Genomic DNA, 14,938 nt, shown 5'->3' with positions numbered 1-14,938 from the left:
AATGACCCAGCCCAGCCCTTGGATAATTGATGGGTTATGCATTTCTATCTGGTAAAGAAATCTGTTGAGGTCACTCTCTGGACAGGACAAGGATCCAGCTGAGGCCCCTGATGGCACTGCCATGGTTGGAAATTCGGCCAACCCAACAGCCTTGGCATGAACATGGTGCCTGAGCTGGGAGCAAATGACTCAGACAGTGGTTTGTATACTGGGGGCAGCGGGCCAGAGCCAGCTAGCTGGAGATATATTTTGTTTGGCCTCCAAATATTTTAGAAAAATCTTAATCAGTCGCCGATATTTAAAACTCAGGAAATTTATATAGAAATCCAGGTTTTTAGTGCTTCCTAAGATCTGGCGAGTCCAGGCCCCATTCCATTTAGCGGCCAGTGTCCAGGCCTAAGCGGCGGCCACCTCCTCAGAGAGGCTCTGGCATCCAGGCAGCTGCCCCTGCCCCCTGCCCTTGCCTGCCAACCCCTGCACACGCAGCCTCGTGAGGTGGCCAGGGAGCTGGGTTTACAAAAGCTGGGAGAAGGAAGGCAGCGTGGGGCATGGGTAGGGCCGGTACTGGTTGTCGGTGACCCCGGAACCTGGGAGCAGGGCTCGGCACTGTCGTGTGCTGCATTTGTCTGGTCTTCCCAGCAATCCCGCGAGGGCTTCCTCTCAGAGACAGCAGGTGCCTTGTCCAGGGTTGCACAGCTGGTCAGTGTTTTGGGGAGGGGCCAGAGTAGGGGTGATGTGAATGTGAGGCTTCAGGGCCTCCAGACTGCCCCATTTGAATCTGGGGGCCCTCCCTGGGCTGAAGCACCCCAAGTTGGGACTTAGAGCTCTGTCAGTCATTCATAAACATCAATAAACAGATGTTTATTGAATGACTCCTTGGCACTCACTGGCCACGTGATGCAAATATGAATAAGACAGATGATCCTCAGTGTGCTCTTAGCTTGGTGGAAGAGACAGAAAACCCATCATCATAAAACAGTGTGGTCAGTGCATCTGAGAGGTGTGGACAGGAAATTATGGGTGCACAAAGACGGGGCCCTCGCCCAGCTGGGGATTCAGGAAGGCCTCCTGGAGGAGGTGAAACTGAGCTGCATCTCTAAGGATGAGTAGGAGTTAGTCCAATGGAAGGGCTTTCTGGGTGGGGGGGACTGCCCGAGCAAAGCCCAGGAGGAGAAATAGGACCTCGAGTTGCCGTTTGATGTCACTCTGTTAAACTGAGGGATGTGGCTGGCAAGATAGGGGCTTGAACAGTGGGGCACAATTGAGGGTTTTACACGGGACAGTGAGAGTTCTCACGGAGCTCTCTGGCCGCAGCATAGCAGCTGGGCCTGGGGCAAGGCCACCTGGGACGGGGGCTACTGCAGCAGCCCAGGCAGGAGGGCACTGGCCTGGTTCAGGATGGGGTAGTGGGGGTAGGAAGGGAAATAAATTTGGAAAATATTGAGGAGGAAAAATTGTCAGGATTTGATTATGGATTGGACGTCCTCAGGTTCGCAGCCAGGGGAGCAGTGCCACAGAGGCAAGAGATCCCAGACTGAAGAGGGGGCCTGGGAAGGGGACAGAGCGGGAGGGGCCTGCACAGCGCGGCCTGGCCTGTCGGAGGAACATCTGCACGGGATGAAGAGATTTGGGGGTTGCCAGCTTCCGGGTCATTGAAGTGCTGGGCATGGGTGTGTGACCCAAAGGCCAAGCACAGGCTCCAGGGAGCAAGAACGTTTATGAGCAAACCCTGGAGAAGCCGAAGGGTGCTTATGACGCGGACCCTGTAGCAGGCAGCCAGGTTCGAATCCCGGCCCCCACCACTCTTCCCAGATGGGCAGCCACGCGAGTTACCTCACTTGTGCCTCGGCCCTCTCACCTGAAAAATGCAGGTGGTAATGCCCGCGGTCCAACATCCTCGCCAGGATTACAGGCGTTTATCATCTAAAGTGCTTAGTAAGCGCTACGGAGGGACGGAGGCCCAGAAGGAGTGTGTGGGAGACGTGCAGTGACCCTTAAGGCTGGGGCGGCACACCCATAAAGGACAGGGGACCTCCGCAAGGCCGGAGTCTTGCGGTGAGGCGGTGCCTGGGCTCTGGCGAGCGTCGGGCTGGTCAAGGCCTGAATCCCAGCCGAGCAGCGAGGGGGCGGTGAGGAAGGGAGCTGGCACTGGGCGGCTCTTCTCTTCAAGGTTTTGGCTGGGAAAGGGGAGGAGGGAGGTACACACACACATTTCTAGGATACATGTTGCGGTTAATGACGCAGGACTGTCTCTGAGGAGATGGGCGGCAGTGGAAAGTTAAGGGTGTTTATGCCCAGTGGCCCCAGTTTTCTTAAAAACAGGGGAGACATCTGGAGGAGGAAGCAGATGGACCCTAGGGCAGAGGCCTCAGGTGAGACAGGTTGCTAAGGAACAGCCGGCCCCCAGCAGAGGCCGAGGATCTGACCTTGGTCCTGGGTGGGGGAGGTAGAGGTCAGCCTCCCAGGGTGATGGCAGCTTGTGACAGGTCCTAGGTAAGGGCTCTGCTGGCCAGATGGGCACAGAGGGGTCTGTGAGGGGCTGAGGGCCACCTGGTGATGCTGGCAGGAGCTCTGGCCTGCTCACTCAGGCAACAGCAGGGCACTTGGCATGCCTGCCCAGCAGCACCGGGTGCTTTGAGGCTGGCCCCCTTCGCCTTCCTGACCCTTTCTTGGTCATTACCTCGGTCCCTGGGGAAGACTTTTGGCACATAGCCCTTCTTTCCTGCCTAGAGTGAACCTTGCCTGTCAGGGACTCTGTCCTGGCTTGGTGACGGCAGAGTGTGGCCTGCCACTACTGTCCTATCAGGCTGCCCTGCCTAGCACTTGGGCGGTGTGCAGGAAGGACGTGTGAGGTCACTGGCTGCTCTCGTCAGTCACTGAGTCAGCACTCCTGCCTTGGAGGTGCTGCTCCTGTTGACACAAGTGAGCCCAAGGGTCCAGTGTGACCCCCTGGGAAGAGGTGCTCCTGCTGAGCCTCCAGGAGGCCCTCAGGGGCTGTCTCGAACTCAGACCCTCTCTGGAACTTCGTGATCCCAGCTGCAGGGTAGCGGGCTGCCTCTCCTGATGGGAGCACTGTCCTGGCTCTGACTCCCCAGGGAAGCTGGGGCCTGTGGAAGGCGGGATGTTAGGGCCAGGTCAGCTGTGGTGCCAGGAGCCACCAAGGAGAGAAAGGTGGGGTGGGGCTCTGAGTCATGGCCCTGCCACAGCTCGTTGGATGGCCTGGCCGGGGTGGGGACTGCCCGGGGTGGGGACGGTGCTGAGCCCTATTCCCGTCTCACCCTAGAGAGCGCCAAGCTTCCGGCTGAGTCACAGGGAAAGCGAGAAACTGTAGATGAGTCTGGGGTAGAGTTGCTCCCACATCACTTCCTGCTGATGGCCCAAGCCCTGGGTTGGGGGCGTGGGGCCATGCAGGTGGCTCTGACACGCTCCACCCCACGGTACCTGCAGGAGGAGCCCCAGGCTAGCCCCACCGTCTGGCCTTGGAGCCCTGGACAAGTCACCAGCTCAGGCTTGCCCAGGGCGGCTGGAAAGGTTTCATCGTGCCTGGGAAAACTGGCCACAGCCTCGGGCCCAGCTCCCTCCGTAGTGGACTAACCCAGGATGTGGAGGATGGCGGAGACCACAGAGAGCAGTGTCGATGCTAAGACCGGCCCCGAGGCGTGCCAGCGAGCCGAGTGCACAAACGCCCGTCCCTGTCACCTGTACACAAACAGAACCCTGGAGGGAACACACCAGGATGGACAAGTCCTGTGGTGGGGCGTACACACGCACGCACACGCACGCACACACAGACACACACACACACACACACGCACACACACACACACAGAGGCAAGCTCAGGCAGGGCCTGCACAGACATCGGTGCTGTGACCCCGGAGGCGACGCCAGGCACTGGGCGCTGAGGTGGGAACACCACTCGGAGCACTGCCTGCCGCGTGCCTGTGCCAGCGTCCCGTTTCTGAGCCGAAGCTCTCTGATTGGCCTTGCGACCCTCGCGTGGCCAGGTGCGGGCCTCGGTCAGGTCTCTGGCACGAATGCTCTCACCGTGAGGACGAGGGAGAGGCAGCTCCTCGCAGCCGCCCTGCTCCTCGGCCGCTCTCGCTGGGCTGGATTTTCCTGCAGGGCTTTGGGCTTTTGTTTTTGATCCACTCGAGGGCTGGTCGTGTGCCAGACACCGTGCCAACACTGGGTTAATGTGCCCACAGTTGTTTTGAGGAAGCTCTCGGTAAACGTGGCTCATTATGCATATTATTATTTACATGCATAAGCGCATTTCTTCACATAACAACTCCATGAGGCAAGGTGTCATTATCCCCACTTTACAGATAAGGAAAGTGAGGCTCTAAGATGTTAAATGGCTTGCTCTGGTGGCAAAAGGCTCGTAAGTGACAGAGGCCGCATTTGGACCCAGGTCTGTGCCTCTGCGATCCTCATCGGTCTGGTGGAGACTCCCAGTTGGGAAGCCAGCCCCACCGACGAGCCGGGTAAAGTCCATAGTGCAGGAGGGATCGGGAGGCAGGGCCTTCAGGATACCATGGCTTCGCGTCTGAGCGGCCCGGGGCAGGGGGACTCAGAAGGAGCATCCCCAGCGTGGGAAGGCGTGTGAGGGGCCCCTTACCCACTTCTCCGAGGCATTTCTGCCACCTCCCAGGTGCGGGCACTCTTGAGCAGCTGGCCTGTGTGGAGGGCTGGACTTGCGGATGGGCAGCTGGCACCCCGGCTGCCCCTACAGCCGGGCTGTGCTCTGCCTGTGTCACCCTTGGCAGGTGACCACCCCCTCCCCGGCCCAAGTGTGGTCCAGCTGCCACCTGGACCTCAGCTTTTATCTCTGATCTTTGCCATTTCTGTATCTGGACAGATTCCAAGAGTAGCCTCCTGCCCAGACTGAAGTCTCCGCCCTGCGGGCAGATAAGCATTGGCAGATTCGGGATAACCCTTGTTTTCAGAAAACTAGAGGGGTGCAAAAGGTAGGGAGGGACCGCAACAGCCACTTGCCCTAGCCTCACTGACTTCTCAGGACACCGCCGTGAGTTTTACGTTTTTCTCATTATCCCCATGATACGTATGAGGAAGCTAAAGCTGAGCGACACGATGTGTACACTGTGCTGCGGAAGACCTGCTTGGCACGCCTCAAAGTGTGGTCCTTGGACCTTTCAGTCCAGAATCACGTGGGAGCTCGTAAGATTGCATGTTCCCCGGCCCCGGCCCAGGTCAGTGGCATCAGAATCAGGCAGGACATGGAGTTCAGATCTTCTGGGTGATTTTGCTGCATCCCACAGTTTGCCTACCGTGCCCTTCTAAGCCGACCTTACACTGCAGCCTCTTTTTTGCTGTGTGGCTTTGTGTAAATCGCTGAATCTCTCTGAGCTTTGATTTTCTTCATTTGTAAAGTGGGGGTCACGACAGTCTGTACCTCCTAGGGTTGTTGTGGGCACGCAGGGAGTTAGTATCTACAAGGAGTTTATTTAGCACGGCACCTTCCTGGAGCGGACCTGTGATGGCCAACGGGAGGCTGGTGGTTCCTCCCAGGAAGAGAGCACAGAAGGGTCAGGCCACTTGTTCCAGAAGGCTCATTGGCTCATTGGCACAAAACACAAGCAACATAATTGGAGCCCAGTGTGTTGGGGCATTTTCCGTCTGGGAAAAGTAGGAGGTTAGTGCTGGAAACTTTCCTTGGGCCTCCCAGGATGTAGAGTGCTCACAGGAAGTGGTGAAGAGTTGGGAATCTGAGACAAAAAACCTAGAGTCTGGTATGATTCTGGACTTACTAGTTTAAAGAGAGGCCTTAACGTCTCCGACCACAGCTGCCCTATGTGGTTTCAGCAGCAGACTTCGGGATCTGGACATTGAGCCGGACTCTCCCCTCTGAGTTCCCAGTGCAACCCGGTTTCAACTCTGGTTCTGGGAGGGAGGCAACTCTGGGAGGGAGGGATGCGTTCTTCCTCTTGGACAGTGAGGATAAGGCAACTTCATTTCCCTTTTCTCCTCGGCCGCTGGGAGGCTCAGCACTAAATGTTCAGCCCAATTCCAGGAGCTATGTGGGGCCTATGACCTGCTTTTGGGAACCCATCCTTCCTTTCTGGTTTTGATGTCTTCTTCAGATTGGTTTTTTTCTCTGCTCTTAATTTTAGTGTTTATATTTCACTACCTCCTTTTTTTTTTTTATATTTTCTCACCCCTGTGGAACCAGGCTGGGGGTACGTAAAATCACTCGCTATGTAAACACACACAAAGTCATCTTCACAACCTCTTTGTCGGCATGTGGTACTTTTTGCTTCCTCTGCTTCATGAAACTGTATTTGTTTGTCTGGTCATAATCCACTGGTCAGTGAGGAGACGCCTGAGGTTGGGCACGGTGGCTGCTTTGTGCTTGTTTTTCTTTTCATATCAGCTGCTTAGAATTTTTAAAATAATTTCTCTCCAAATTCATTCGTCACTCAGAGCACGAACGGTACCCTGGTGGATAGATGTGTGTGTGTGCGCATTTCGGTTTTCTTTTTATAATTTGTTTCTTTCACATTACGCAAGTATAACCTGTCGACTCCAAAAATGATAACAAGTGAAAAGCAAAAAAAATTCCCCGGAATCCCATGAAGGTTACCACTTTTCAGCATTTTGGGATTCATTCTTCTGGATTTTTTTTCTGTGTTTGTACTTTTGCTACAAAAAAGTAGACTATGTATGCATAGTAGTTTATAACCTCCGCTTCACTCAGTGTTAGGTCATTAGAATCGTTCCTTGTTATTATGTATTCTGTAACAATGAAACACATTTAAAACTTGTATCGAGGATACATGCACATAATTTTGTTTAAGTGTAGGATTTATTGTGAAAAGAAACAGCTTCCTCAGTCTTCCCCAGCCCAGACGTGGTTAAAGGGGCAACTCTTAATCATTTAGACCTCTTGTTATCCAGTGGTTCCCAATGTAGATTTAAGTAAAATGCTTGTACCTCTGTTTATCTTATCTGACGCACTGATTTGCTGCTGAGAAAAATAAGGCTTTCTATCAGTTACACCACCCTTGCCCACCTCCCCCGGACATTTTCTGCGACTATATTTGGCTGCCTTTGCAATTTAAAATAATATGCCTCCACCTCGGTTTCTTGTTCCCTTCACGTGGACAGCATTTTGTGGCCCTCTTTGCTCTCAGAGGACGACATAGAGACTGCACACTTCTAAGTGCCCTTGCTCCCGCCATCACAGTGCCTGTCTGTTGTGCGGTCCAGTTGCTGAGGTCAAGGCTGATAACATGAACATCCTGTTGAATAATCGTAAATCTTCCACTCGTGACTGTGGGGTGGTGCCGGGAATTGGAGACCAGGGTCTGCGTTTCTGTGCGGATGCAAATCGTGTTCACTGCAGGGCCGAGGGGTGGGCCGTGCCTACAAGTCCTTCTCTTCGGGTCTGATGCCACTCAAAGGAGAGTGTTAAATGTCCTTTTCTTTCTTATATTTTGTTCTGTGCTCAAAAACCATCTCTTTCTATTCTAGTTCGCTTTATATTTTGACCATGCCTTGTTACATAACTTTATTTGCTTGTTTTTCTGGAGTTTCTATTACAGCATCATTTTTACCAGCTGCTAGTGTTCCATCGAATGAAGTATTAGGATTTATTTTCACCCAGCCCCCTGTGGTTGGACATTTAGAACTTTAATTGCTGTAATTAAAGTTCTTTTCCATTCCCCTTTGTGTATTTGTTTCTCGCAGAATGTTTACGAGTCGGGAATGCTGCTCTCCTTTAAGCCTGACCCCTTTGTCCCCTGCCCCTTGCTCCCCACCAGCTTGCTAACCTATCTTCACTCTGATTGGTCCATTTCATGGGAAGAGTGACCCCCAGGTAACGGCCATCTTCCCCTCCCCAGGCTCTGAAAAGCGGCCGTTCCTCAGCTTCCAAGCTGGAAACATCTCCAACTACACCGCCCTTCTGCTGAGCAGGGACGGCAAGACCCTGTACGTGGGCGCCCGAGAGGCCCTCTTCGCACTCAACAGCAGCGTCAGCTTCCTGCCAGGCGGGGAGTACCAGGAGGTGAGAGACGATGCCCGGGGCTGACGGGGCTGGGTAGAGGACGGCAGAGGGGAAGGTGGACGGGAAGATTGACCTTCTGGGTTCAAGGATGATGCAGACGGGGAGGGGAGAGGAGCGGGGAGGCGTACCCTCCGTTTTCACGTGCACACTTACCTGCTCTCTGTCGTGCCCCAGCTGCTGTGGAGCGCAGATGCCGAGAGGAAGCAGCAGTGCAGCTTCAAGGGCAAGGACCCACAGGTGAGCTAGCGCCTGAACGCGGCCTGGGCTACAGGCGGGATGGAGGATGACAGACCGGGCTGGACCCAGGGCGGAGGTAGGAGTGGGAGCAGATGCAGCCACTGGTGATGGACTGGGCATACGCCTCTGAGATGGCCAGACCTGGATTTGAATCGCAGCCTTAAAAAGTAAATTTGCATCTTCTGAGCCTTGGCGTCCCCACCTGTAAAATGTGGATAATGATGCCTGTCTCACTGGACTTAACATGAGTGAGGATTCAAGTTACTAATAGGCATAAGGCCCCTGTGCCACATAAATAAGTGCCACATAAATATCAGCTTCCAGTAGGAGCAGTGATTGGGTGAGGGCAGGAGTTATATCCATCTGCAGAAGGTGCCTGATGTGGCAGGTCTGACATCCTGGTGTGGTTTTAGCCAGACCATTGGTTGTGAGGAGTTCAGATTCAGCCTGGGGTTCTCCTCTGGGACTCCCCACCATTCTCAGAAGCCTCTTGGTGCTCAGTGCAGCAGGCAACAGCTAAGGCGAAAAAAAGAGCACCGGACTTGGGGTCAAGACAGAGGTTCAAGTCTTGGCTGCGCCTGACGACTTTCATTCAGCACTTGCTCTGTGCCCGGGCGCTTTTTAGACCCTGGAGATAGACCTGTGAAAAAGGAGAAAGAACCGTGGGCAAAAATTAGTTAGTTTAAAAGGTAGTCAGGTTATACTTCACTAGAAAAAGCGACGTCTGAGCCAAGATGAGGAGGCAGTGAGGGAGTTGACCATGGGGTGCTCGGAGCAGGAGCAGGCTGTGGACTGTACTCTGAGTGGGGCATTTGGGGAACCACTGGAGGGCCGAGCAGAGGGGTGGCATGGTCTGGCGCTGGCCCCCAGGGACAGAAAGAAGGAGGCCAGCAAGGGACGAGCAGTGATGGTGACCGAGACCAGGGTGGTACAAATAAAGGGAGAGAGAAATGGTCGGATTCCTGATGTATTTAGAAGATGGGGCCACCAGGATTTCCTGGTGCAAAAATGGGGAGATGTGAGAGGCAGGGAGTCGAGGCTGACTACGGGGTTTGGAGCCTCAGCAACCAAGAAGATGGAGTTGTCCTTAAGAAAAGGGAAAGGTCCCAGAGGAGAAAGGTTTGGGAGTGATCAGAAGCTGGGTCAGAGGGGCCGTTAGATGCTGGGAGGTTGTCCATCTGGGGCCGGGGTTCAGGCCTGAGTGTATCCTCCTGACCTGGGCTGTGGCTTCCTCCCCAGGGGGTTGGGACTGACCAGCGGTTTCTACTGAGGTTCTGAAGAGGACTCTTAGGGGCTAGGACAGCCAAGGGGGGATTCTGTGCCTCACCCCAGACTGAAGAAAAGTTTGCCAACCTCAGAACTAGCTGAACCCCAAGGCCACCCTCCAGTGCACACGCACACGCTTGTGGCCCTCAGTCTGTTCCGTCCCTGGAGGCTCCTGCTTTTGGATTCTCTCCAGTGTTCCCGGGGCTTGAGGCCGCACCCCCAGCACTGGCCTTGTGTCTGGGGGAGAGCTTGGTGGTGCCCCCTATTGGCTGGTTTGGATCTGACATTCTCCTCCCTCCTTCCCCAGCGTGACTGTCAAAACTACATCAAGATCCTCCTGCCTCTCAACAGCAGCCACCTGTATGTCTGTGGCACTGGGGCCTTCAGCCCCCTGTGCACCTACGTGGTGAGTGCCCCTCCTCGCCGGAAACGGCCCCTCTTTCTGCCCCAGGGAGCTGTTGTCCAGCGCCAACCCCTGCAGGCCAGGCCAGGGCCCAGCGAGGCTCCTTGGTAGCAGTGGGCTGAAGGGGCCCTGAAGGAGAGTTGCGTGTGATGGCCCTGGCGGACTCACGACATAGGCCTGTGGGTCCCTGACTGCCCATCTGTACGCCCCTCCTCAGCACCCTCACACCTGTGTTTCAGCCCTGCGCACGCCTTAGCCGAGGGTGGCGTGGGTCGGGGCACCGGCCTGGCCAGACGTACCAGGTTTGCGTCGTGTTGCCACCCCTTCCTGGGTCACATCTTTCTAAGCCTCGTCTCCCCTCTGCCAGCTGGGGCTACTAGTGCCCACTGCAGAGGTCGCTGCCAGACGATGTTGGCACTGTGCCCGGGGCCCTGGGGTGGGGAGGACGGGCCGTGGGATCTCTTCCCCCACCTCGCAGAGTTGCCTTCTCCAGCATCCCCCTCCTTTCCTACCGAGCCCACTCATTCCCTGACACGCCCCTGAGCCCACCTGTCTGCTCCCCTGCAGAATGTGGAGAACTTCACGCTGGCACAAGACAGGGCGGGAAGCATCCTCCTGGAAGATGGGAAGGGCCGTTGTCCCTTTGATCCCAATTTCAAGTCCACAGCCCTGGTGGTTGGTGAGTGTTTGGGGCAGGGTGGGCTCCTCGAGGCTCTGTGGCAGGGGGTGGGGTGGCATGTGTGTGTGGGGGGGCCTCCCAGTGCAGAATGACCCTGGGCTGCCCTTGGGTTTGGCTTCTCCTAGTTCCCACTCCCTCCTCTGTGTACCCCAGTGATGTGGGCAGGGCTGGGGTCACTCCAGGCTCCGAGCAGAGGGAGGAGGCCGTGCTGAGGGGCTGTTCCCATGGGAATGTTCTCTTGGCAGATGGCGAGTTGTACACTGGAACAGTCAGCAACTTCCAGGGGAATGACCCGGCCATCTCCCGGAGCCAAACCCTCCGCCCCACCAAGACCGAGAGCTCCCTCAACTGGCTACAAGGTGAAGTCCTCTCAGCGCCGGCCAGCAGGCAGGCTTGGGAGCCAGGGGAAGGGGAGAGATCCCCCGCAGCAGGGCCTGAGAGCAGAGTCTCGCCTGTCCTGGACCCCTGGGCTCACTGTGCACTCCCCACCGGTCCCACAGACCCAGCATTTGTGGCCTCAGCCTACATTCCGGAGAGCCTGGGCAGCGTGGAAGGGGACGATGACAAGATCTACTTCTTCTTTAGCGAGACTGGCCAGGAGTTTGAGTTCTTTGACAACACCATCGTGTCCCGCATCGCCCGCATCTGCAAGGTGAGCCCCAGCAGGCTCCAGAAAGGTCCATGGGGACCAGATCAGGAAAGGCCAGGAGGAACAGCTTAACTGACGGCTTTTCTCTCCCTCCTTTTAAATTAAAATACCTCTTATTGTCTTCTCTTATTTAAAACATGAAATACAGAACAGAAAAGTACTCGCAATATCACAGAATAAAGAGGCGGTGAATATAGCATCATGATAAAGAGTACAGACCTGGAGCCAGGAGGCCTGGGTTCAAACTCTGCTGCTAGTGTCATCTTGGGCAAGTCCCTTACCCTCTCAGCTACGGCTCCCCGGTCTGTTCGATAAGAATCGTAACCAAGCTGGCCTCGGAATTTTCACGTGGATTAAATTAATTCCCACAGAGCTTTTAGGCATGTGGTGGGCGGCAGCTGAGTGTTGACTGCGGTCCTCACGCCCACCACAGGGTGTCATCACTGTTAGCGTTTTGGAAGGTCCCTTGCTAATCTTTTATTCCATATATGTATATAATAAGGAGACTATTTAGAAACAAGAATTAAACTCATGCAGTTCTTCAACAGGGGTCATGACCTCTTTCCATACTTGTCGGTGGACTCTTCCTTGTCCTTTTTTGGTGGGATTCCACGGCAAGGAAAGCAGTCTCGTCTACGTAGCCTGGTCTTGGGACGTAGACGTTGTTGCCTCCAAGTCTTCTTGATTTTAAATGGAACTCAGGCCTGGCTTCGGCTTTCCCACCCGCCCTGGTGTTTGCCTCGGCCACTTCTGGGGAGGGACAACGAGGAGCACCAAGCCCAGACCCCGCTGTCTCTCCCCCAGGGCGACAAAGGTGGCGAGCGGATCCTGCAGCAGCGCTGGACGTCCTTCCTGAAGGCCCAGTTGCTGTGCTCCCGGCCCGACGATGGCTTCCCGTTTAACGTGCTGCAAGACGTCTTCATGCTGAGCCCAAACCCCGAGGACTGGCGTGACACCCTCTTCTATGGGGTCTTCACCTCTCAGTGGTACGGCCCCCAGGACCTAGCTGGGAACGGAGGGTGATGAGTGGCTGGGACTGAGGCCGGGGAGCCGGCCTTTGGGCCTGAGGGCTTCTGCGTTAATCCGGCCATTTTTTTTTTGTAGGCACAGGGGGACCACAGAGGGCTCTGCCATCTGTGTCTTCACCATGAAGGACGTTCATAGGGCCTTCAGCGGCCTCTACAAAGAGGTGAACCGTGAGACGCAGCAGTGGTATACTGTGACGTACCCGGTGCCCACGCCCCGGCCCGGCGCGGTGAGGACTGCTCCCTGCTCCAGGGTGGGATGCTGGGTGGACGGGGCCCCACCCCAGGCCATGACTACCCAGCTTCTCCAAGGCTGTTTTCTCATCTTGAAAGTGGGCACAAAAGCCCAGGCCTGCTTGTCCTTCTGGGTTAGATGTGACCATGAAGGTCGGGTGCCTTCACACCTGTCTCAGGTGGGCGGGCGTGTCCCCGTCAGGGTGCTCACCACACACTCCTTTGTAACTGTCTCTTCACTTGTGCCTCCCCTGGTCAGCTACGAGCTCCTTATTTAGTTATTAAGTGATGAATGGCCAGACCATGGGGAAATAGGCCTTGCTTCTTTCCGTCCAGCCTAATGGGCTTCTCCTAAGGCAGACCTGAGAGAGGATGTGGGTGCCAGCAGTTTACATGGGAGCAATCCCAGGACGTAGCTCAAGGGAATAGGAAAGTGAGACTTAAGGAGCAAAGCCAAGAAACAGGGTGTCCATGAGCCCTCACTGCTGTGGGCACCTGGGACTCAGTCCCCTGGGGCCCTGGGAGGCTGTGTGGAGCACATCTCAGCATTGTTCCACTGGAGTGTTTGTCACTAACCCGTGTGCCTCATCAATTGAGAGTTAGTCCTGGATGTAAAGTCTTAGGGCTGTGGCAGAGAACCCCTTGGGCAGAGAGAATCAGGAAGCCCAGGCAGTGTGAGAACTCATTGCAGGAACCCTCTGCCCCCTCCTCTGGGAAACCTGGCCAGTGAAAGGATGCTAAAGGAGCAGGAAGCGTGATTGGCTGCTCAAGGCCTGGGGGTGGGGCAGAGAGGAGGGAAGGCAGGGAAACCTGCCAGCTGGAGCCCTTGGGTGCCTCACACCCTGGGCTTTGCCCTGTGACCTCCAGATTAGCGCCTTGGCTCTGCATGCCTGCAAGTGATGTGCCGGGGCTTCTGAGGGCTGGGCAGACACCCTGCTGTCCCCTCAAGAGATAGCCCAGGCAGGATCCTCGGGGCCCACTTCCTGCCCTGAGTGTGCCTCGCCTCACACCGCCACCTCCTCCTTCAGTGCATCACCAACAGTGCCCGGGAGAAGAAGATCAACTCATCCTTGCAGCTCCCCGACCGTGTGCTCAACTTCCTCAAGGACCACTTCCTGATGGATAGCCAGGTCCGGAGTCGCCTGTTGCTGCTGCAGCCACAGGCCCGCTACCAGCGCGTGGCAGTGCATCGCGTCCCTGGCCTGCACCACACCTACGACGTCCTCTTCCTGGGCACCGGTGAGTGCCTGCAGCAGGGCAGGCCCAGAGTCCAGGGGGCACAGCTGTGGAGTCATGGGCAGCAGGCTCTAGTCCAGGCCTGAGTACTGTCCTCGCTCCAGGTGATGGCCGGCTGCACAAGGCGGTGAGCGTGGGCCCCAAGGTGCACATCATTGAGGAGCTGCAGATTTTCTCACCAGGACAGCCCGTGCAGAACCTGCTCCTGGACCCCGACAGGGTGAGTGGGCAGAAGAGTCTGGACAGCGTGTTTGGGGTGCCCCTCCTATCGACAAGCGGTCCCCACCAGCTTTTTCTCCCTTGCCCCAGTAGGGTGGAGAGATCCAGGCTCACAGTCTGAGCTATCAGAAAGTGGGGTGCTTGAGAGCATGAAAGGCCTTTGGGGAGTGGCTCTGGTGGACACGAGAGCCAGCTGTGGCTGTGGGTGGGGGCTCTGGTTGCCTGTATCTGCCCCTCATGCCCGTGTCTGTGCAGGGCCTGCTGTATGCTGCCTCACATGCGGGTGTAGTCCAGGTGCCCGTGGCCAACTGCAGCCTGTACCGGAGCTGCGGGGACTGCCTCCTTTCCCGGGACCCCTACTGTGCTTGGAGCGGCTCCAGCTGCAGGCACATCAGCCTCTACCCCCGTGAGGCAGCCTCCAGGTGAGAGCTCCTGAAGGCCCCTTCCCCCCTGTCCATCTCTGTGCACTTGGCCTCAGAGCTCCCTCCCCAGGCCCTCTACCGAATCATTATACAGCTTCATTTGCATCTGCCGTCAGCATAATTATTAATTAGCTACCCTTCTGACTCTCAAAAATTGTTTGCCTCAACCACCTGTAAAGCAGGGACATGATTTGGAAAAGTACGAAATGTCACAGCTGTAAAAAGCCTTGCAGGGGAATGTGGATTAGCATGTGTGTTTAAGTGACAGAAAACCAGGGCTACGCAAGAGTCCATTAACAAACCCATTAAAAATTGTTTCCAAGGTAACTTGTTTGGATTGTAAGATGTTCATATATAGAGAGAACTTAGAAAACAGAGATAAGCCCAATCAAAATATAACTACTCCTAATCCCACCACCCACCACCTAGAATCAGTGAGAATTTGATACATGTCCTCCCAGATTTTTCTAGATATGCGTAAAATAAACAAAAAAATACATATATTTTAAGTAAAAATTGGATCTGCCCTACTTCTCATGTC

At 55.5% G+C, this 14,938-nt stretch overlaps 1 protein-coding gene across 5 annotated transcripts in view; it reads left to right on the top strand.

Annotated features, from left to right (window-relative positions):
• The window catches only part of SEMA4B (semaphorin 4B), a 36,098-nt gene that overhangs the window by 18,076 nt on the left and 3,084 nt on the right, over positions 1–14,938 (top strand). For all 5 annotated transcript variants that reach the window (XM_023522988.1, XM_011379638.2, XM_011379639.2 and 2 more), the window contains 11 exons: positions 7,864–8,027; positions 8,202–8,264; positions 9,838–9,936; positions 10,501–10,612; positions 10,858–10,971; positions 11,113–11,264; positions 12,066–12,247; positions 12,366–12,516; positions 13,549–13,759; positions 13,861–13,976; positions 14,231–14,397. In XM_023522988.1, coding sequence (XP_023378756.1) covers positions 7,864–8,027; positions 8,202–8,264; positions 9,838–9,936; positions 10,501–10,612; positions 10,858–10,971; positions 11,113–11,264; positions 12,066–12,247; positions 12,366–12,516; positions 13,549–13,759; positions 13,861–13,976; positions 14,231–14,397 — 1,531 coding nt within the window. The remainder of the gene's footprint in view (positions 1–7,863; positions 8,028–8,201; positions 8,265–9,837; positions 9,937–10,500; positions 10,613–10,857; positions 10,972–11,112; positions 11,265–12,065; positions 12,248–12,365; positions 12,517–13,548; positions 13,760–13,860; positions 13,977–14,230; positions 14,398–14,938) is intronic.

Source organism: Pteropus vampyrus, unplaced genomic scaffold (genome assembly GCF_000151845.1).
Source record: "Pteropus vampyrus isolate Shadow unplaced genomic scaffold, Pvam_2.0 Scaffold368, whole genome shotgun sequence".
NCBI classification, from domain to species: domain Eukaryota; kingdom Metazoa; phylum Chordata; class Mammalia; order Chiroptera; family Pteropodidae; genus Pteropus; species Pteropus vampyrus.
This window is presented reverse-complemented; position numbering and strand designations above follow the sequence as displayed.